General features: G+C 34.8%; 1 protein-coding gene across 3 annotated transcripts in view; it reads right to left on the bottom strand.

Moving 5' to 3' along the window:
- Positions 1-23505, bottom strand: part of LOC124643442 (diuretic hormone 45) — a 42629-nt gene that overhangs the window by 11015 nt on the left and 8109 nt on the right. For all 3 annotated transcript variants that reach the window (XM_047182433.1, XM_047182441.1, XM_047182448.1), the window contains exon 2: positions 3776-3817. In XM_047182433.1, coding sequence (XP_047038389.1) covers positions 3776-3778 — 3 coding nt within the window. In that variant the 5' untranslated portion in view covers positions 3779-3817. The remainder of the gene's footprint in view (positions 1-3775; positions 3818-23505) is intronic.

Genomic DNA, 23505 nt, shown 5'->3' with positions numbered 1-23505 from the left:
ATTATCTATACCAAAGCGAGAACATAAAGAAATAACATTGCCGTAAAGATGTTTTAAAAGGATGAGAAAGGAAAACTGGGAAAGATGAAGTTTCCGTTAATGCAAGTACTTACTCAAGTATTATGTAAGTACCTATTCAAACAGCCATCAGACAGACGTCTGTTTGATGCGAAGAAATTACCACTTTATAGATTTTGCCCTTTAAAAGCACAAAGAAGTATAAATGAAAAACTATTTTCGACATCAACTGGGTTAGCTTTTGGATGACGTCAATTCAGAAAAGTAGAAAAATCCCCACGTCAGTTCCGTCGTTTTTGTGTAAATGACAGGAGCTTTTAAATAAAACAAACAATGCACGAAAGGAATGATAAATGGAAATTCTTCACTAAAATATTTTTTGCTAATTTTAAACGATATTCAAGGATTCGTGCAATAGGGAATCGTTAGTGAGTACTACCAGCCATTTGTGGGCGATGTTTCGCTTAGTCGTGTCGCAAATCAAACGCTGTGCCCTGGTTCCAAGTGTCTGTAATTTGTCATCGTGCTGCCGAGTCGAGGTTCGCTATGTCGTAACTAAACGGGACAACTCTATTTACGTAGGATCTGTTCCAACAACTCAACAAACTTGCAGTGTTTATGGTTCGCCCACCTGTCCCTCCGCGATAAACACTCGTCGGACAGCTAAAAGCACAATATAATTAGTAGCTATTTACACTGAACAGTGCATAACGACCATCATTAAATTAGTCTTCAAAATAATATAGCAGTTGTATGAGATGTAATTTTAGGATAAAACGGTTAAGGCAATGAATATGATATTTTTGTATGAAACAGACGAGCTTTTTTGAAACAAAATGTAGAAGTGGAGAATAAAGATAATTTGAGTAATACGAGAGGTGCTCGCTGCAGCAGGTGCAGATGGTAATGTAGCACAATGAAATCACATTATACACACATACGTATCATGCAAAACGAAACAATTGTACAAAGGGAAAATACGAGTATGATAACTGGAAAAATATGCAACTACTGAAAGAGGAAGAACTATGGTATTCACGAGCGAAATAACTATGCAATAAGTTCTCCTTCATTTGACTCTGTATAAAGTACAGGTAAGTCTGCTAGTTCCTATACGTTTATTCCTTTTTAGCACCTAGCAGGCTCAGAGTAAAACCTTGTTACAAGATTTGCGAGCTATTGCGCAATTAAGGAAAACTCAAGGATCAAAGTATAAATAAAGGATTAAGTAGGTTAAGGTCTATAGGTATTGTTAAAGTACAGAGTTGATATTATATCTGGATTGAATAGCCAGTGATAGTTTGCGAACAATGAAGGTTTGTTTCCCGCCATCAGAGCGTACCTCCGAGGTATATTGTGTGGCAGCTGAACTGGACGCTTCCGCGGAGATTGCTATCCGCTCCTCTGTAAAATGACCGCCACAACTTTGGCACGAATGCTGTAGCCTGAAGCTTCAGCCAATTTCCGATAAAACTGAAAGTGCGCCCACTTAAATTTTACAAGCTTCTTCCTGAACTTTATAGTCGATTAATTTCGTTCTAAGATATATTTATTGCTCTAACATTCCCGTTGCTATTCAATTTAATAATACTAACTGTTGTTATTACCGTCATTTCCCAATATCCGCAATTTTAGTGGTCGCCGTTATTAATCTGCGTTAACGATTTCAGAATCAAAATTATGCGCCTAGTTATCAAAACATTTCTATAAACATATGTATATCAAATCATAATTAAGTGATGTGTTGTTATGTTGATTTATTGGTTAATGTTATTATGTTCACTATCATAGACATGTTTATTAACAAACGCTTAGTTTGGTTTGGATCGATACTCAGAAATCTATTAAGTTATTTAAATCGTCGTATAAGAATCGTATTTTTTTTAGGTATATAATTTTGCTACAAAAGTCAAGTTTTCATTATTATACTATGATAACATAGGGCAATGTATATTAATATCGAATTATCGATTATTAGGTACCCGTTGTGTCAATGTGTGCCTATGTAAAACAATATGGACAGATCATTTACATATTTCCGAACAAAATATTGTACACTCAAAATGTGTATGTACTAAAGCTGGCAACATAAATACCTAGTCTTAGAAAATAATTGAAATAACATAAACTAAAAACAAATGAACCAAAATAAATTCAATAGCTGCCAAACTATTGCGAACTACAAAATAATCCAGTTTCTAACTAGACTCATAAGTAAGTTTGATCATTAAGTATAACGCTGAGGTTTGGTAAATTGAAATGTTTTCAGCGAGTTTCGATGCTGACCTTACCAAAAGTATCGACTGAATTCTTTATGACAAATTGCTATTTTTATTTGAGGTCGAAACACTCCTAGTTTCAGATAACCGTATAAAAAATGGAGGCACTATAACTTGTGCAAAGTATAATCCTTGTCAATGGAGACTCTTAGATGTTTCGCTAAGTCAGTATTTGTGAATGGTCAGTGGCCGTGGGCCGCAATATATTTCCTAAGATAAGCCCGTGAGGATGCGTCGTACGGCCCACTTTCTTACACAAACAGAGTCCCTTTCTGATTACATCTGTTGACTTACATGGCTCATGTGTCATTTCTCAGCTATGGGCGACCTTGTCTTAGCTGTAGGTGACCTTGTATTAAGTATAAACATCCTTTATTAAGCTCATACTGTTCTTAATATAAGCTATACATCAAAATTTACTAAATTTCTAAATTTTAACTGCACCTCGGAGCTCGTTACGATATACACTCGTAGTCATTCCACCAAAATCATGTTTACGTCATTTTGCGCGCCGAAGAACGCTGTGAAACGGAATGCAACAAGTGTCACAGAAATCGGTACGGTACAAATATTGACACCGTCGCTCCGCTCAGGAAGTCTGCACCAAACGGTATTTCCTCCCGATATCTCGATACTATTTGATCCGCAATTTCGAAGGGACGGCCCCAAAGTACGTAGGCATATACGAATATACCTTACTTTATATTCACGGACTCATTTTCACCCCGAAACAATCCCGTGGAGGCTGATGGTAATTTGATTGGATCATCAACGCAAAATGGACTATCAATTGGTTTCAATGCAGTCTGTTTTAAAATTGATGATTATTGGCTCATGCATAAATATGTTTTGTGAATGCATTTCAAAGGGTTTATTGCGGTTTGGATGTATCAAACTGCCTAAACTTTTCTGTTGTTTTGAACTTAGCATATACAAATCCACTACTAAATGGATAATAATATGATCTCAATCAGATACTATGTTATAATAGCCTAAGCATATAAAAGAATATGGAAGAATAGATCTAATAATATATCTATTGTAAGAGATTCCTTTCAAATATACTAACAAAAGAATATCATGTTCGTAAACAATAGAAAATTAAGATTACCTATGTGGTTGTAGATACATCATATTTATGACTCACATACAATAATGCTTATAAATAATTAATAAGATTCAATTTAAGATACAATAGAAAAATAAGAGCATTAAAGAAAAACTAATATTATTAAAAGTTTTCTACTTTATTTCTTAAGTTCTTTGTTGCGATTGATGAAAAAGGTCAAATTGGGTTTCTGTTGACAAATAATTTATATAAATATTGAATACTATTTGATGCGATTCCACGCAATATCTGTACTATTATTTCAAAAGATTTTTGTTATTAACTAGTATATATCTATATGTTACATCTGTGGCAACAGCTTAATAAAACAAAGGTTATATTTGATTTGTGTAGTCTGTTTTCAACTTACCATGTTTGATTTAGAAGTGAGAGAACTGAAACTGGAACAAATCTGTAACAAATGAAAAATCCCATTACTACTAGAAACAGTGTAGGTAACACGTGTTTGAAATACGGATTAAAACACACTAATTCAATTCAGAGATTACAACGAGCAGATTAATTTTAATGAAACAATTTTCCTAATTAATATAGTAATTACGTTTTCAGGTCACCATGCGATATTGGACATCAGGTAGCATTCACTGTGAAGGGAAATGATTGACATGACCCAATTCAGACTCCTAGGGACAAACCGAATGCGGACGAATAGTTTCGGAAAAATTCAAATGCAAGGCACATGAGGACCTGCATCAATGGAGCCAGATGAAGATTATTAGATTAACTGGCAGATGCGAGCTTCTATTTCTAAGTTTACGTTTTGTTTGATGCAGAATTTTTCATTTCCAAGAACCGTACAAAGTCTATCGTGCATGACAAACTCGTATTTGATCTTTTCTGTGTTTGAATTCTTGTGCCCTTTGTTATCCAATTTATAACGACATGTATACAGCGAGAATTTTCATATATTACGTTTCTTCGAAATAAAATGTTTGTTTTACATTTATTTACTTTTAGTTGTAAAACAATGTACCTTCCATTAGCAGAAGATATCAGTAAAAGCTCGCTCAAAATCTTTTTAAAAGCAAATACATAATTTATTTAACATTATTATTTTAGTGAAGCTATAAAACGCAAAGTATCAGGTATTCATAAAAGCATAGCTCCGCAAATATTACCTTTGTCAGTGCAGACTGGCGCGAAATAGTTGCTGAGGCTTGTTTCTTCGGATCAGAAACATTGTTTGAGGAGCATTATATCCGAAATTATTTTTCAAGATTGAGGTATTCGAGATGTGCCTTAGTCACGCAATCTTCGTGTTTCAGAAATAATGTTTGCTTGAAAATGTTTTTGAGAAAATATGATTTACTATAAATAGGCATTCGTTAATTTATCTTTTATGTTTAGAGGAACTTTAAGTTCTTATTGCTGCACAAATGCTTTCGAAGCTTGCCAGTATCATCATAAAGTGATCACAGACATTCGTACGCTATGTTACAAAAATGGGAACAGGTGTAGGTAGGCACTACCTACATACACTAAGCGGTTGAGCATTATTCTTACGTCACGTAAGTATACGAAACATACGACGCGACATGTTTAAATATATACAAGTTTCCATGTCTTCTTTTTGCGACACTTTTGTACTTATGCTTATTCTTACTGAGATAAAATAAAATATGAAAAAAGAAAATGCTGAACTAAAACTTTAAGTGTTAAGGGCCCTCGGGGCGTTGTAATACTCGTTTTGTTTTCTAACTGTCACAAGTGATGCGTAATATAATTAGAGTGGAATTTGTCCCGATATTGAGGTACAAGTGGACAAGTACCACCATGGGCCGGCGACTGATGACGGGAACAATGCTTTGTCGATCGATCCTAGCCGGTCAACACTTCAGATGTAATTGACGCACTGAATTACACCTAGCGGTATTCAGCTGATCAAATTATAACGCCCACTGATAACCGGTTAACAAATTAATATTATTTCAATAAATTAATAAAGATTGGTCGTTAAGATACTGTAGACTTCAGACTGCCTTTTATTAAGTCAAAAATTAAAATAAAATTGTCGTTAATCTTTATTTTACTGTAATTCAATAATGTAAAATCCGGGCATTCTGAAAATTACATACATGATTAATATGAAAATTGCTCGTGTATTCGTCTAATAACGTTAACTGTGATATGAGGTCGTCAAATTGGTCCCTTGACCCTCGGATGTCCTCTGTGATTTGTGCGAACCTATGTCATCTCATACGTAATGGAATGGAATTCTACTCATTGTGTACTGCTATGAATGCAAAGCAAAACGTTCACCATATTTCGAGACCGATTTAATGCATTCCCTGTTGAAGATCTTCTATCACTACAAATATAATATATCTCTGATAAATCAGCCTAACTGCAATAACAAGAAACGAAGGTGATAAAAAGTTAAATTGTATATGTAAATATTCACAAAACAGTTCACCAAGTGATCTACCTCCGTGCGAAGTACACGTGAAACTTTTAAACATTGAAATTGATTTTCCTCGATAAAATCGACTCATACCAAATATTATACTGCAATAACTTTGACGATGGAAAGATAAACTTTACATGTCTGTTTGTATTAATTTTAATGAAAACAATAAATAAGGTAAAATAAACAAATTAATATGAGATGCTCATGAAATTGTTGACTTAAGTACTTATAATAACGATCTAAGCTCCACTCGGAACCTAATTGTTTTATCGTATGTTTGCTGTAAATTAAGTGTAACAAACTCAATTGAGAATCGATGATCAGTAAGCAATTTCCAAACCGGCAATATAAGCCAAGCACCCGCAATGATTGAATTTACGACCCTCTCTACAAGACCCTAAGTATATGCAACCTCTTCGCCATCGCGTCGTCAACACCAACTATTGTCCCAATTAATCAGTACTTAATTACAATACAATATTTGGTGGTTAGCATCACAATATAAACTGTACTCTACAATAATACGATTACGGGGTGTATAATAACATAATAATTTAATAATTATTGGAATTATTGGATGGCGCGTACGTGTCCCGCGTGGCTATGAGAGCCCGTGCTACGTGATAGTTGAGTTAAATGCACACTAGATAATCCTAGTATCAAGCTATTACAGCGCTAATTACTAACAATTATGCTGGATTTGTGCCTATTGACAAATTCAGGGCTTTGTTCGCGGTACAATGTCTGAATAGCACGCAGATTCAACGGTGATAATGGAAATATGTTGGATCCTAGTGTAATAATAACACGACACAATTCAGAGATCGATTAAATTATTATAGGAAATATGTGTTAAACTGATATTTTTTACAAATTTATTGCTTGTAATAAAGTGCCAAAATACATTACCTAAACACATGTCGAGTGGGATTTATCAAAAGTTTTAAGGTAAAGTGTTTCAGTGAAGTTGCAGTTTGTACGTACAACTCGCTTGGGAAATCTGGTTCGACGTGAAATTCTTAAGAGGTAGCCGGCTGTTCGCGCCGCCCGTAATTTGTGTTGCAGTCTGTTAATGACGTAATAACGCGTAACCCGCAGTTACAAAACTTCATTATTATTATACGAGAGAAAACTTGCTGAAATATAAATCAAAGTTCGGTTTATCTTTATTCCCACAGTAAACAATTTAAATTAATCTTTATGTACCTATGCTCTTACACGTTTTCTTTTAGTATCCGTACACGAATTGTTGTTTGAAAGTTTTTAGTTCATTGATATTTGTGCATAATAGCTTGTATTATATTTAGTAGGATTAGATACATACAGCAGACACCCAGACGTTTCCACGAGTGTTAAGACGTACTAAATCCTAGTACGAACATTGTTTGTATTCATATTCCTAAAACAAACACAGACATGTTATTACAGATATGATGATCCAGTACTTTGACACTATTTTGATTTGGTTAAATATGAGTGAAGATTACAACAATGTTCGGATCAGTGACAAAACTTAATAGTATTAGTATCAACATGTTACAAAGTTACGGTGTTATAAAGCTAGTTTAATATTTCATGAATGTTACTGCATTCAATACATTGTTTCACCCTTTCCCCAAATAATGGTACTTTATTTCTGGCATATCTTCAACATGTCAACTGTCTGTTTTTGGCTTCGTATTCACAAAAGGAAGCAAACTGTCACTTTTCATATATTCTCCGTGTATCGTCGAAATAAATTCATAACGTTACGTGTTCTAAATAACTGAATTTACGGTGTAAACGCGTGTCTTTGTATGTTTTCGTAAACGTTATCTTAAGAATTCGATTTTATTGGTATTCATAGTTGCTATTCGAAAATAGTACAAATACAATTCTCCTTGACGTTGACAGTGTCCTTAAAAACATATTCCAGGGCATTTACATATTTTATTCTCAGCTTGAAATAAATTAATCATTTACTGATTTTCTTGAAATTAAGTTTAAACGCCTCGCCTATTCCGCCTCTCTTTACAGAGGCTCTTACAATATTTTAAGTCTTCTTTTGAAAGGCAATTCATCAAGAGGCTAATGGTCTGCTAAATTTTTAACACGAGTTAATAATCATTTTAACAAATTGTCCAAAGAAAAGCCTTTTCCAGATAGACTTAGGAAAATTGTAAGTAGATAAGTTATCTTAGTAGGCGAAGCTCTATTGAGTTAAATTTTAAGATATCGCGAAGATCGACTTTTTTACACTCGCCTACTTACGGAACTCAGTCGTAATAAACAGATTATCTAATGAAGCGTCAAAGTTACTTTCAGTTAATGTGACCAGTTGGCAGATACTTGAGTCCCGATAACGAACATTACGAAATAATCCCTTCAGGATTTGAGGATAAAATCAGTAGGGACATTAATTTCAGCAAACAGCGCTGCAATTCTCAATACCGTTATAAAAATGAAAGATTAAAAGATGTTAGTTAGGTATAAACTGGATAGCATTACAAACTCTAGAACAGTCGCGAATTTTTCAGTAAAAGAATAGCAGGTATTGGTGCGCCCACAGGCCGCCGACCGAGCCACTTGCGATACACGTAACTCTTTTCACGTCGCATATTTTTTTCTCGTATCAGTTCATACAAGCCGAGTACTTTTGCTCGTTTTGTTGCTCATCACATAGGTACACGGGCATTCAAGCGTTCTGTTTACGTGCATCAACCGCATCGTATGAATACACTGTTGTGGAATAACAACTCATATTTATATAACTCAGAAATTATTCATTCCGCTTGAATTAAAATGTTGTGAATTCTTTGAATTTTGAGCTCCGGCTACGCTGAAATTAGTATTGCGAAAATTCTTCCGTTACTTTTTGAATTTAATTCGAGGATTGAAAAGAAAAGTTGGATAAGTCAGCATTCGTTACATTTCACTTGTCGTATCTGATCCCCCCGGCTTAACTTGGGTGCTTCGCCCCTTGTGTTTCAAATCCCTTGATTATTTATGTTAGCAACTAATCTGCCCGAACCTGCACTGTATTACGTATTAAAGCGCAGGTAATACTTGAGTATGTTAATGCTAAGAACAAAAATAATGAGTGAAACTTTCACAATCAGAACCGCTGAGGTTTTGTATGTCAGAACATCAGCCACGAATGAGATGAAATTTAAACATAGCTGGCAAAAAGACAGCGCCTACACTATCTACCTACAGCACCTGGCTTATCATAATAACACGTGCCATACCTTCTCTAGAAATACAACTGAGATTTACGTGCCGCCACAATCTTACAAAAAGGTTTTCCTTATCTTCCTTTAAGAAATAGTATAACTTTCAACCTTTCGATAACAATGTTAAGAAGACATATTACAAGCTTCAAGTACTTTAGATAAAGTATAGAAGGCTGAAGACCAGGTTACCTTACGCACCTTTTGCCTGCGTTTGATTGATTAACTGGAGTTTTAATCGAATGAGTCGGCACATTAATTTTGCTGACGTGTTCTGCCTTGATTACTCCTAATGTTGTGGCCTGCTTACTCTAAAAATATAGTAGTTAGGATAAGAAATTGTAATTACCTGTAGTTAATTTTAGATCTAATATTTTTGTGAATCATTCTAACTTTGCAGTTTAGGATAAAAATATGTTCAGTACACTGTAATAGTAATTTATCATTGTAATTAAACAAATGAACGCACTAATCACAAAGCACATAACTTGTAGGTCAGTTGGAATGATTTGTTTAATTTACAGTAAACCTATGCTGTATGTGTTCATTAGATTACAATGACAAACAACCTTACATTACCACAAAGGGTATCTTCCTAATCTTCGTAAGGGTCATACAACATTTAATTACATCCCCATAATAACCAAACTTCAAAATCTAATATAACATCGTCAAGTCTAATGTGATTCGAAGAAAACGTCAATATGATGTGTAACAAGGGCCTAACCTTCCGACGACGTAAGCCTTTGAAAATATATTAAAACAAGTGTGTAGCTGTGTCACACGCATAATTATATACGAACTGTCTTTGCACGTGTAATGTTGCAAGATAAAACTTTTATTACGAAATGGTACTAATTGCAATAATGTGTTAGTGAGACACGCTTTCTTCATTACGTGTGTACATGCACCCATCCTCAGCTGGAATGATACGCGTCTGTCAGCGACAAGCTCTTTAAAATGAGGAACAGAAATAACAGATTCTTAATAAACACATGTTTGTTTATGTAAAACAGAGACGTGTAAAGCGGATTGCTGTGTGTGACACACTTTCAAAATATTATATTAAAGCGATGTTTAACATTTGATAAATGTTTATCGTAGTCAATTTTAGGCTTCGTAGCAAAGATTTTCGGAGTATGTGCGTAGCAACTACGCCATTTGTAACGTCGTACTAATAACTAATCTCGTAGCAGTAATTGAAATTCGACGAAAATACCTAGGTATACTTGCTTGTTTTCTGTTATACTCGACTCAATAAATCACAGGTATCATTAGGTTCAATACAAAATGAATCTATACCTGTCTGACAAATGAATTGATATCAGAGTGAAATATCATTGGTTGCCCACGCTATTGTTGAAAATGTATACACGCACGTCATAATCAAAATATACGTACAGATATAAATTAATTAAATGGAGCAATAGATATGAATTATGCGTTTCTTAAAAAGCGAAGACGAGCCTTTGTTTATGGTTAACTTGTAACATAAATAAATTGTCTACATTTCTCCGAATAAATACAACAAAACTACATCATCAGCATTATCACCAAAATCAACGGCGAGCCGGTGCAAACTGTATATTCACAACAATATCAATAAGGTTGTTTGTATCTCCGTTTACTTTACAAAGAACAACACAAATGATAGATGTCTGCGAACGCCGGGAATTAATCCATCACCAAAAAACATATACTTCTATAGACATTTAACATAAGTAATCCATTATTTGACATATACAAAGGACATTTTTACACTCGTATTACTTTAACCGGTCCAGTGTGAAAGGTCAAATAAAATACTTTCTGTGAGACGAGAATCTTTCGTTTAGATTTTAAAATTCCATCAACCCAACTGGTTCTAGAGAGGTTTAAATGTTTAAGTGATCCCCGAAGAAGATGTCTTCAGCCCGAAATATGTTAACTTCCGTGTATTAAAGTTTATCTAAAACTTTCCAGTTGAATCTTGATTATATCATTTGCGGAATCCTCAAGTTAACCGAAACTACCCCTAACTGTGGTAAAAGTACACAGATTATATACGTCCTGCACTAGTTTAAATGTACTACTACGTTGCCTTATTTATTTCATATTGACCCACAGCTGAAACATAAAAAATATCTAATATTTTATCCTACTATTACCATAAAATATTTTGTTACTTGAGACAGGCTTAGTTTTCAGTCCCACAAAGCTTCAATGCTGATTTGTTTGTAAAATAAATTGAACCATTTCTGTAACCTACGTCAAATAAGTATATCGTCAAAATTCCATATTATGTATATCGCTAATATACGTAATAAGTCTTCTAAATTAAATTTAAAAAGTAAATTTCTTTTTTACCTAGATCTATTGTCGAAAATATGTAATAAAGATTTTCTTTTGCTGTGCCCTAACAGGATCCATAATTGTACCTAGCTTTAGGCCCATTCAACGCCTATTCTAACATTATGGAATGCAAATAGATGTATGAATAGACTCGTACTAAATCTTTCATTTCACACGAAATATTCTCAATAATACTTTTATAATCGCCGTTAACCCTTTTTATCCTGTTAAAATATTCAGCATTTAGGAGTGTTACGTGTTGCGGGCAGCTCGGGCTTATTCGACACCGTTTTTCGTCGAAAGCTGGCTTCGGTAGTTTCGGATAGCTGATTGAACTTTGTAATAAGAGCGGTCCCGTCCGCGGTACTCCGCGTAATTATACTCGAGTGTAAACCCAAAGAAGTGGGACGGGAAATCAATTTGTTTTTAATACTCCGCTATTTACCTGCTTTAAATAACTATTTTATTTGACAAATCTAGTTTTATGCTTAGTTCGTAAGTAGCCGTTAGTAAACGAGTTGCGTTTTACAAATACAAAGGTTAATACTTCTAGAAAAAATAAATACCCTTAATGATACAAGGTACCTTCGATTCGAAGTAAAAGAAATAAAGTGGACTAAGATCAACCTTTCTTATACAACTCAGAGCCAACAGAGCTCATTAGTATGTGCGGGCCCAATATAAAAAGTTAATTCATAGATGAGGATTAGCACTTCTTAGTGAATCGGTTGTTTTGTGCTGACTAATCTGATGATAGGTGCGCAGCTGACCTCACCAGTTTAGATTGATGGCCCCTTGAGAGTCTTCGAGTCCTGACTACTCGCGTTTACATATACTTTCGAGTGCAAGGTACGCAGACAGACTATTTTCTTATCCTTTAAGTTAATATCATAATGGATTCATTTAAGTACTAGAGAACCATAGTATCGCCGAGACTTTGTTAACTTTAAATTTTCAAAAGGAAAAGCTTTCAGTGTAGTTATTAAATTAATTAGCTATTTTAATTAATTAATAATTTAGTTTGAAAATTACTCATATTTTGTTAGGGACTTAAAAACTATTTTAGTAACTAAATATTCGTAAAGTTTGGCTTTGAAAACTATTTGGTTGAGGCAATGCCTGGACTGTACAAAGCTTACCGGATGCTTATGGTTTACAAACATTTTCGTTCCGGAATTATTTATGACTCACGTAATATTTATGTAGGCACCTTTAAGTTACTTTAGTACATAATACTTTGCACGATTATTTGTAGCTACCCTTAAAACAGAGGGCACGTGAGAGCACTTATCTACTTATTTGTTTTGCACCGAAGAGGGCTGATAACATTTAGAATTATTGAAGCGTAGCAAGAGTTCCACAACTCTAATGAACCTATACACACATCACATATCACGTTATATCAACATACTCAAAATATAACAACGTTTGCCAACACCAAACAATCCCTAACTGCTAATAGATAATAATTGTTAACCAATTTCAAATTAACAATAGGCACCTTTGTTTCGCACGTAATGAACGGAGGTGACGCTAAACGATATCGTAATTAAGGCTCAATTAATCACCCCGAAGCAATTTATTCAATAACTCTTAACGAGTCTGTCCGGTTCTTTAATAGAGTGCTCTCAAAGGTTTAGACTTAACCAACTATTGGCTTTATTAGGATAGGATTACAAGGTGCAAACTGTTTGGGGATAATAACGATGTTAAGGGTGGCCTTTAGGAATCTTGTTTCCAAAATCGATTATGTAAATGGAACTTTAAAGGCTGTTATGTAAAAAGTTGCGTGGAGAATACGCCGCTGTAGTTAACCGAATATCGTATGTCGCTTATTGGAATAAATATGGATCGAGCGTTCTCTTCGCAGGATTATTTTGCAATCGAGAACCGCATTAAGATCGCCCTTGTACTGCCATTTAGAAACTCATTTTACCAAAATCTACTTCGTGAAAGGTATCTATTGAATTATTAATAACAGCTCAATATTAAGACGTTGCTGAAAATGTAATTAAACACCTTGAAATCAATATCAGACAAGCAAAGCGATCATTTATAGTATCATTTGTTGTTTAGTGACTTTTAATGAACGAGCTGAAATTATTTTCTCATGTTTCGAATATGAGATTGCGTAAGTAGGCCCTCTTTGTATTTTCAGCAGGTTTCTTTTATTGTAATTACAATGGCGTGCATATTAATTTCACATTAACATACAGAATGACTTAGTACCTTACAAATGTTACCCGAATAAATGGAAATTAACAGGTACATAAAGCACGCATTTTCCATTGCTACTTTTTAATTAATTAAAATGAGGAAAAAAATAATTTGGTGAATAAAGCTTCGTAAGGAAATGAGGAGACGACATTTTCGCGTACTTTTATGTGGACACCAACACAGGTTATATAATTGAATTGGTAAATATATTTCCTTTTTTTAAGATTTCATATAAAATAAAATTACTAATACAAAACAAAATATTAATTATTTTGTACATAATTTACAAAATATACTTTACTGTGTATTTCAGACCATTCGTAGAAGTGGGTGAAATAAAATACCGTGGAATGGGTTTGTACTTAGATTTCAAATGCCCATCGTTAAATCAATGGTATTCGGTAGTCATGTTTAATCAATTTGCCCCAATTAAAATAAACTTTTTTTACACATACATAATTGAATAATAATAAATAAAGCACTCCTTTTAAGTTTGTAATTGGCTACGGCGCTACGCCGCTACGCCTGGGCTACGAACATATGTTGGAGTGGTTTTCACTAAAAGCCAAGTAAGAGCTATCTCTTGGTACATAGATTTACACAGGTATAAAAATGTGGTCTCATATTTATTTTATATATTAGAAAATCTCTAAATGTTGTCAAAGGGTAATAAGTCAATAAACTTTATATTACCGTCCATAATTGTATTTGGCTTACTTTTTCAATCAGAGAAAGCGGTTAAAGTATTTTTTAGTTACGACTTTCAGTGGCGTCGGGAATATTTCAAATGATATTAGAATTTGACAAAATTGAAATTTAATTCTATTAAGTCATTATCAGAAGCGTCTGTTGACGATATTTTAAACTACTTCTATTAAATAAATCCTAGATAATTGAAAAAAAATATTATCTCAATTACGATTAATTGTAAATCGTTCAAATGATATCTCAACTGCCTAACATCGTCTGATACCTGATAGTATGTCAGAACAAAATCCAAATTAAGCCGAGGACAAAAAATTACTGGCGTAACAAATGACTTCTCAGTCTAAAAATAGGTACATTTGTAAGGTACGTTAAGCTCCGGCATAAAAAGAAAGGTAAAATTAGTCAGTTCATTGCTTTATAAATGAGTCTGGCTAGGATTGATCGGGTGCTGATGACGCCGCACCGGGAGATTAATAGCGCGAGAGCCTCAAACGGTAAACACTATGATTTGCCAAATACCGCCTTTATTGACCATTTAGAACTCTTAATATTATCGATATAATAAGTGTTTATCAATTCGTAAAAGTCCACTTTATTCCGATGATGGTATATACTAAGTCGTTACAATTAAATATTAAGGTACCTACTCAAAAAGAAAAAACAAAAATAACAGCTTATAAGAAACAATATTTATGCTACATTAAAACTTATTTCAAACTAAAATAAACATCAAATATTCAACTACTAAAAACTTATCAGACGGAGAATAGTATTATATTATTTTGTTTGAGACATACGTACCTATCTTCTGCTCCAATAATAAAGAATAGAATAAACATTGACATCGATAAAAAGCACATCTACCCATTCACCCCTACTTTAGCGCCATTAACATATGGTTATAGTACTCGCGTCACCATCTATGACATTTGTATGATAATTTTATTACAGTTCAACGAAAAGATGGGTAAAAGTGCGAATTACCGGAGCGAGGGACGCAACTACGGCGACAATGTATGTTTATGTGCACCACAGAGTAGTCATTTGTATAATTTTTGCATTCAGTTGGACAGCGGGCAACGTTACGAGAACAGTAAACGTTGGGTAAACATGAAGTCGGTATTGGCGACTACTTGTTGCATGGCACCCGTGGGCACTGTCACCCATTTTTATGACGCACCGATCAATTTGTTTAACATGTTACTTTTCGCTCTACTAATTTGTTGCCTCGCCATAGCTTTGATGTACAGTTGTTGACAAAAGTCGTTTGTATCTTGTAAAAACTTTATTTTCTGCAAAGAAGTCAAACTTAGATATTTAACTTGATATAGCATTTACGTGCACCTATGTATGTTTTGCAAAGCCATCAAACATAAGCTAAGCTTATTGCCATCAACTGAATACACATACAACATATTTTTTAACGAATAGCTTAAGTAGAAATAACAAGTTAAAGAATATGTGTCACAAGTCGGTACTAAGCCTCACCGCATTGCAAGATAAAAGCAGCGGCAAACCGCTCGAGTAATCTTCGCTGATAGATTTAAAAGTGCTTAGTTGTCAACATGGGAATGCTCGCGTGGAGGGAAAACTACAGAATTGCTTACACACCTACACGGCTTCTGTTTACCGATGCGCTCGAGTAGTTTTCAAATGATCTCAGTTTTACCGAAATCAAAAAAGGTTTGTTTCTTTTTAGACCACTTCCAACAAGAAATCTAAAGAGATTAATGAAAAATATACGAAAATATTATGCTAGGCTCGTACAAGTTAGAATTAGGTAACTTTATTCGTTTATTTATACCAATAAATTAACTTAAGTTGCTCAATATAATTCAGTGCCAACACCTAACATTCTTTGAGGCAATTTATTAGTTTCCCAAACGGTTTATTTAATGTCCGAAGGTAGGCACTAGTTAATCCGTTTTATGTCCCACAAACAAATCAACATAGAGCCTATAAACACTTTGTCCCACACCTAAGTTAATATTTAATAAAAAAAATAACATAAAGTCAAACGTGAGGCACGAGATTGTTGAATCAATGCAAGCCAGTATCAATCACGAATTTCTAAACAAAACAAAATGTGAACTTACAAAAAGATTACGAGAATTTTCTTATATATCTCTGTCAACGTTTATCAAAAGGGAATCAGTGGTACATTGTGCAGTCAGCCTTAGTTTGCCGGGAGCCAAGTCACGATAAAAGCGGGAAACATTTATACTTGATCTTTTTGTTTTTATATAGGAGCAATTTGTTGCGAAGCCCGACTACAGACTACGGAGTATTTCTCATGCCGACTTCATGCTCATCTCTATTATTGAGTCGCATTCAATATTGTGCGTGTTTTTCTATTACTTTGATTCATTTTATCGTCGAAGATTGAAAACTGGTTTTCTAGTTCAAACTTTGCAGTGCGTTTTCATTCACTTATAGGTACATATCAGTTATTAAAATATAAATAGTTATTTAACAACTTAAATTACTCAATGTTAAAATCATGGTTATTTCGGTATACATTAGATCAAACCTACGTAATACGCCACTAAGTTGAGCCCGCATTAAAAGTTGGTAAACTAAAACTTTGCTTGACTGATCTTCCCGTCGATGTACTGTTAGTACAGCGGTTTTACTTTAAATATAATTTCCCTAATAAAAGCATTAACGAAAAGCTACAACAATAATAAATCAGGGCGTACGTGCAAAAATCTATTTTGTAAGTACGTTTATTGTTCGTTTTCCTACTTAATGTTATTCCAACCTTAACGTCAGCACTCGTTTCCTTTGCACGGTAACTTTCAAAGGATTTATGACCAAACCTACAATGTGACGTCATTAGCGTTTTAATATAAAATAGCTTTAGAATAAAATATTTCAAATAGAAGTCAACGACGTCTAAGACGTGTTGAACCCAAACATTGCCGCAACTCTTGTATTGATTTCAATAACGATTGATATAGATATGAAAAGGACTATCGACAAAATATGTAAGTATCTAAAGAAGCTAAGTTCTAAAGAGCAAAACATCTCTGCTATTATCTGCCTTCAACGAGATCGTTATTAGAAAGTGATTAAGTTGGTTCATTAAATATACTTTAATTATAATCTTCATCGCAACTTCATTTGTATTTGAAGATATATTGATTCGATATTTTAATACGATTGAAAGAAAAATATTATTATTATATTCATACCCTAATTGGGGTACCAAAATCATAAAACTCACACTCATGTCAGTGAAAACGTACTCAATCTCCGAATGTGAGCCATTTTTAACTCGCCCTTTCATAACTCATTATCGAACACGCATTCACAAAGATCCGGATTTCCACAAAAATGGTGGTAAGTATTCATCGTCGTAAAGACATTTATCAAACGATTCAAAGCACTTGATCCTTTAAGTCTCGGAACATTCAAAGCTTTTAGAAGAATGATGTTTATGCCATGACTTCGAATGGCTGTCGTCAGAAAAATTAATGGTGAGAGTAACTGCTCGGCAATTTAACGAACGAATTGCCGACAACCTGCGATTAAGTGCCACCTGTAACACGGTTTACATCTCCGATATAATTTTATGATCCAATAAAACGATTTTATCACACGTAAGTCTAATAGGTACCTATATACTTGATCTATTCTTAGAACAAACATCGAATTTCTCGTATGAATTATTGTTTAGAAGTTCTTAAGTATTGTTAGACAATACTGATAAAGTAGTTACAAAGATGGGTACTCGAAGGAAGTTCCTTTTACTTTATCACTTTATACAGAAAAGGCCGTGGTTTTATGTTACTAAGAAAGCAAAAAATAAGGAAAAGGCGCATCGCCAAAGGTCACACTTGCAATGAGATTTATTCTCCTACGTAATATTATCAATACAAAGTGGGATAAACTATTTTGTACAGGGCATCTGACGAAAATCTTAAAAAAAATTCATTGATTTGTCAATTCGATTAATTTACCTAAATCACATCACACATCGTGGGTGTCGCGATATTTCGTGATCCCGGGAGGTGTATTTCTTTGCGAAACAGTTGTCTTCGGGGTCCTATCGGTTTGTGTCGACGTTCCAATTTGTCAACATAAAATAGGCAGCGACATCGATAGGCCGTCCCGGCACACAATACGGCGACGCGATATGCCTACGTCACTGTCTTGGATCGGGACATCTGTACCTGACAGATATGTATCGCTCTCTTTATTTATTCAAAAGAATGATCCTAAAAATCTACCAAGATTAAGCAAAAAGAAAAAACTTCTTGAGTTTTTCTCCTTAAAGTTTTTCATTAGGTATGTCTATCTGGCAGTTTCATTATTTTATTCTCTGAATCCAGGTTGGTGTGCTTTTCTCAATTTCAACTTTAAATCTGCATAGTTTTATTAGCTCTTCAAATGCAATTTAATGCAGATCTGACGGAAACGGTTTCTCCTTTTTCTGTGGCTCAAAGCTCACTTGAACCAACATTAAAAATTCCAGGAAAAATACTTGCGTGATATGTTATAAGGAACACCTACAAAATATAAGATATTTATAAGATTTATGCTTGCGTACCTACATAAACATTGAGTGATTATAAGACTGATTTTGAATACAAAAAAGTCGTTGTTTCACTCAGGGTTAGAATACCTTCCGGAAAATAATCTTTTGTTGCTTTAGGAAGTATTACGTACCTTTCCGTTTACTTTGTCAATACTTTTAGTTTATGTTCTATGTATGACTGAGTACATCACTTTTTTAATACGTGCGTTTCTCGAAAATATAGTTTTGTCATAAAAAAACAGTACCTCTTCACCAACTTATTGTAATACTCCTACATGTTTTACTACTACCTACGCTTTTCATGTTTTAACAGGAAACTCTTCTTGTTAATAGTTACGGTACCTACTTACATGAGCGGATGACTCAATAACTCTTGATCCATGACAACGGCGAGTAGAAATATATTTCATCCAATACGCCAACGACTCTCGACAGAAAATGCATGAAAAAATAATGGAGAACTTCCTTCTCAACAACTAAAGTACCGTTAAGGAGAACGAAGAAAAGCTTTTAGTTATAAAAACTATCGAAATAAAAAACGCAACAAACGGAGGACGCTAACCGCCGCGTAACAAGTTCACAAAGAAACCAACTAGCCACTCGGATATGAACATTTTAATTTGATTAAAACTTCGAAGATGATTTACAAGAAACTCTTGAAAGATGTTCGAACCATCAGTACTGTGTACTAACAATAGCTCTGGCGCCCGACTCCACTCGCGTCTATTAGATATCCATCATAAATAGACGGACACAATACAATTCGCTCTCATCCAATTTTTTCCATCTGCGCTCCTATAGATCTGAACAGCTCTCTCAGAATGAAAATAACAACCACCCTGTACCTATACCATGATAGGGAAATATGTACCTCTATCCAAAAAATATATTTTCAGTCTGTTTACTAATCGATCTGAGAACAAGTTCACTACTTAGCATCAACTGCAACTATAAGCAGTTTTGTTGAAACTGTGTTACGTGGGTTAAGGGCATTTTTAGCAGGTCTTCTATTAAATAAGGGTAAAATTAGCTGTCCAGGAAAATTAAGCGTGGGGCGAGCACCTATTTAAAACTGCGTAAAGGCTGCGGGCGATGCTTAGATAACACAATTTACTAAATACATTCGCCCACGAATATGAAGTGCCTCTTTCCTGATAATAAAATATTTCCAAGGCAATGGTCCAGAGCGCACCAAAGCTATAATGATATCTCAACCGGGCATCTGCCGGGAGCGCGTTCTTTAAGAGATAGTGGCTTAATAAGGCAACAATGAACTTGATATGCTTCAAGAATGGCACAAAGAAATGGGAAAGCTTCTTAGCCGACGACTCCTTGTTGTCAGATATTTTTTTCAACTGCCCTTTTGTTTCTGAACCGCTGACATGATGATTTATGAAGATATCCCTGTCAATCTTCCTGTTATATTTGTGTCAATCAAAGGGGTTTGAGGGTATTTTATATTCTTCTATTAAACCCTTGTGGTGTTAAATAAACATTGCTGTCTCCATCTTTTTTCGACCATCTTACACAAAGTTAGATATGAAATAGCTGACAATTGTTTACTATAATAATGAAGCCTTTTTCATTTTCTTTGTTGCAAAAACAAAGCTCGTTGTAATTAAACAATACTTAGACAAGAGTTGCCGGTTGTATTTGCTGTTTCAATGTTTACTGTACACAGACAATGCAGAAGCCGTCAGTTATGAATGACCTACATTCGAGTCATCATGATCTAGATCAACAAGTGGTGAACCACAGTCATGTCACTGCCCCAAAATACATAAACACCAACATGCACAGAGACACAGAAAAGGCACTTTGTCAACTTAGTACGCATTTACCATATAATCAAATGTAATCATTTTGAAAGTAATAAATATACGTATTTTTAAACCATACAAAACGATATATTTGTATTTATACTTTCAGATTATTACTTTCGTAATAAGTAATTTCTACAGAAACTCGCGTACTTCACGCTTCTCGAATACGATAAAAAGCTGAATAAAATGAGTTTCTGGACTGTAGTCAAAAATCCGATATCAAATACCGAATAAAAAATATAAACCTACAAAGAGCGAACTGTGAGCGAGAGCCAAATCGGCCACTGGTAAACATCAGCCAAATTGGATGGCGCGAAATGGCCAAACATTTCCAGGTTAGGGAGATCTACTCAGGTAATGATACGGCGACGTAAAATATAAATCGCATTACTTATCCCAAATTAAGTTTAAAAGCAAAACTACATTTGGGTTCAAAAGAACAAAACTACAGTTATTAGGAATAATATATTACTTAGGTTAGATCATAATGTGAAAATGACCGAATAAATATGCTTTGGACTCCTTCCTCTATATACTGGACATCTACTAGCTTGAATTCAAAACCTGCATTGCAATAAAGGACAATGCTATTCTTTGTATGGAAGTTGGGCTCAAGAGTTGCCCACAGTAACTGCATAGTGTATTATATTCCATAGGCTTATAATAGGTCCCAGACCGAAATATTTCGAAATCTATCCCAGGAGTCCTGAGAAAAACTGGTTTGACTCTTATTCAATATTACGAAAAATATGCTACGAACTCTTAACTATTCCACTTTTATTACCTTAATTGAAATGCATTTTAATATTAATCGACAAATACGAGGTATTGAACGAGATTTTTTTTTACCGACTTCAAAAAATGGAGGAGTTTCTCAGTTCGTTTGTATTCTTTTTACGTAAGTACGTGCATAACACCGTCGTTTACCAACCGATTTAAACAATAATTTTATTATTTGAAAGGATTTACTTTCCAAATGGTTCCTTTGTTATTCGGTCCAGGGTCTGGTGATAGAAACCTTAAAACAATAGGGAACTCTCGGAAATTGTAAGCACATATCGAATAAAAACTTGTCATTCTGGTATATGTCTCCGACACCACAAAACAGTTTAGGTTAAGACCTGACCTGACGATGGAGACGACAGTGAGACGAGGGAACTCCTCAACGGTATCTATTTACTACCTCCCGTTCGAGCTTATTTTATTCGTCTTGATAAGATTTTTCCATTGCCGTTACGGATATTAATTGCATGACGCTACACGAACTTAGGTCTGATTGTGGTAGATAGAGACTGAAAAGCAAGAGAAACAACAATTACCTTTAAACGTCTATTTCTGTTTTTTTATCCTGTTAACAGTGAAAGAAACCACTAACTATCTGAATGTTATTTCAAGAAAAGAGGTTGTTAGGTTTGCGGCTGCTTAAAATGGCTTGCTAACAATGGCTGGCTAACATTAGAACCGGTTTTTCTCGGGACCTCTGGAACCGATTTCAAAAATATTTGGATTCCGTCTTAAGAGTGAAGTAAAGAACCTATTTTAAGCATTCCCACTACTGGGCAAATGGCTTGGGCTTTATAAAGTGACTGTTCAAGTTGAACATTAGGACCGGTTTTTCTCGGGACCTCTGGGACCGATTTCCAAAATATTTGGATTTCGTATTAACAGTGAAGTAAAGAACCTATTCTAACCATTCCCGCTACTGGGCAAATGGCTTGGGCTTTATAAAGTGACTGTTCAAGTTTGACATTAGGACCGGTTTTTCTCGGGACCTCTGGGACCGATTTCCAAAATATTTGGATTTCGTATTAACAGTGAAGTAAAGAACCTATTCTAACCATTCCCGCTACTGGGCAAATGGCTTGGGCTTTATAAAATGACTGTTCAAGTTTGACATTAGGACCGGTTTTTCTCGGGCCCTCTGGGACCGATTTCCAAAATATTTGGATTTCGTATTAACAGTGAAGTAAAAAACCTATTCTAACCATTCCCACTTCTGGGCAAATGGCTTGGGCTTAATAAAGTGACTGTTCAAGTTTAACATTAGAACCAGTTTTTCTCGGGATCTCTGGAACCGATTTCAAAAATATTTGGATTCCATCTTAAGAGTGAAGTAAAGAACCTATTTTAACCATTCCCACTACTGGGCAAATGGCTTGGGCTTTATAAAGTGACTGTTCAAGTTGAACATTAGGACCGGTTTTTCTCGTGACGTCTGGGACCGATTTCCAAAATATTTGGATTTCGTATTAACAGTGAAGTAAAGAACCTATTCTAACCATTCCCACTACTGGGCAAATGGCTTGGGCTTCATAAAGTGACTGTTCAAGTTTAACATTAGAACCGGTTTTTCTCGGGACCTCTGGCACCGATTTCCAAAATATTTGGATTTCATGTTAATAGTGCAGTAAAGAACCTATTTCGACCACTTTCACTACTGGGCAAATGGCTCAGGCTTTGTTAAGTGACTATCTATGAAGAACATTTGAACCGGTTTTTTTCGGGACCTCTGGGACCGATTTCAAAAATATTTGGATTTCGTGTTCAGAGTGCACTATGGAACCAGCTGAAACTACTCCCACTGCTGGGCAAACTTTGAGCCCAGACCCTGGCATTGTCCTTTTGTGGGATTCAGTTGGATGCTGCTTCTCGCCTAACATTCTCGTTCTATTCGAGCAATTCAAGTTAACTTTAACCATATAATGCATTGCCTGGTTCGTGCCGTATGAAGAATGGAATTAACGCCTAATTAGCCTGCAACTAACGGTTGCTGAAAGGGACTCCACATATTCATTCGTTGAATCTACTTGTACAAAATAACACGGAAAACGTACTGAAAAAGAT

The sequence above is a fragment of the Helicoverpa zea genome, chromosome 2 (genome assembly GCF_022581195.2).
Source record: "Helicoverpa zea isolate HzStark_Cry1AcR chromosome 2, ilHelZeax1.1, whole genome shotgun sequence".
Taxonomy (NCBI): Eukaryota; Metazoa; Arthropoda; class Insecta; order Lepidoptera; family Noctuidae; genus Helicoverpa; species Helicoverpa zea.
Note: the sequence above shows the minus strand (reverse complement) of the source record. Positions and strands in the feature narration are given on the sequence as shown.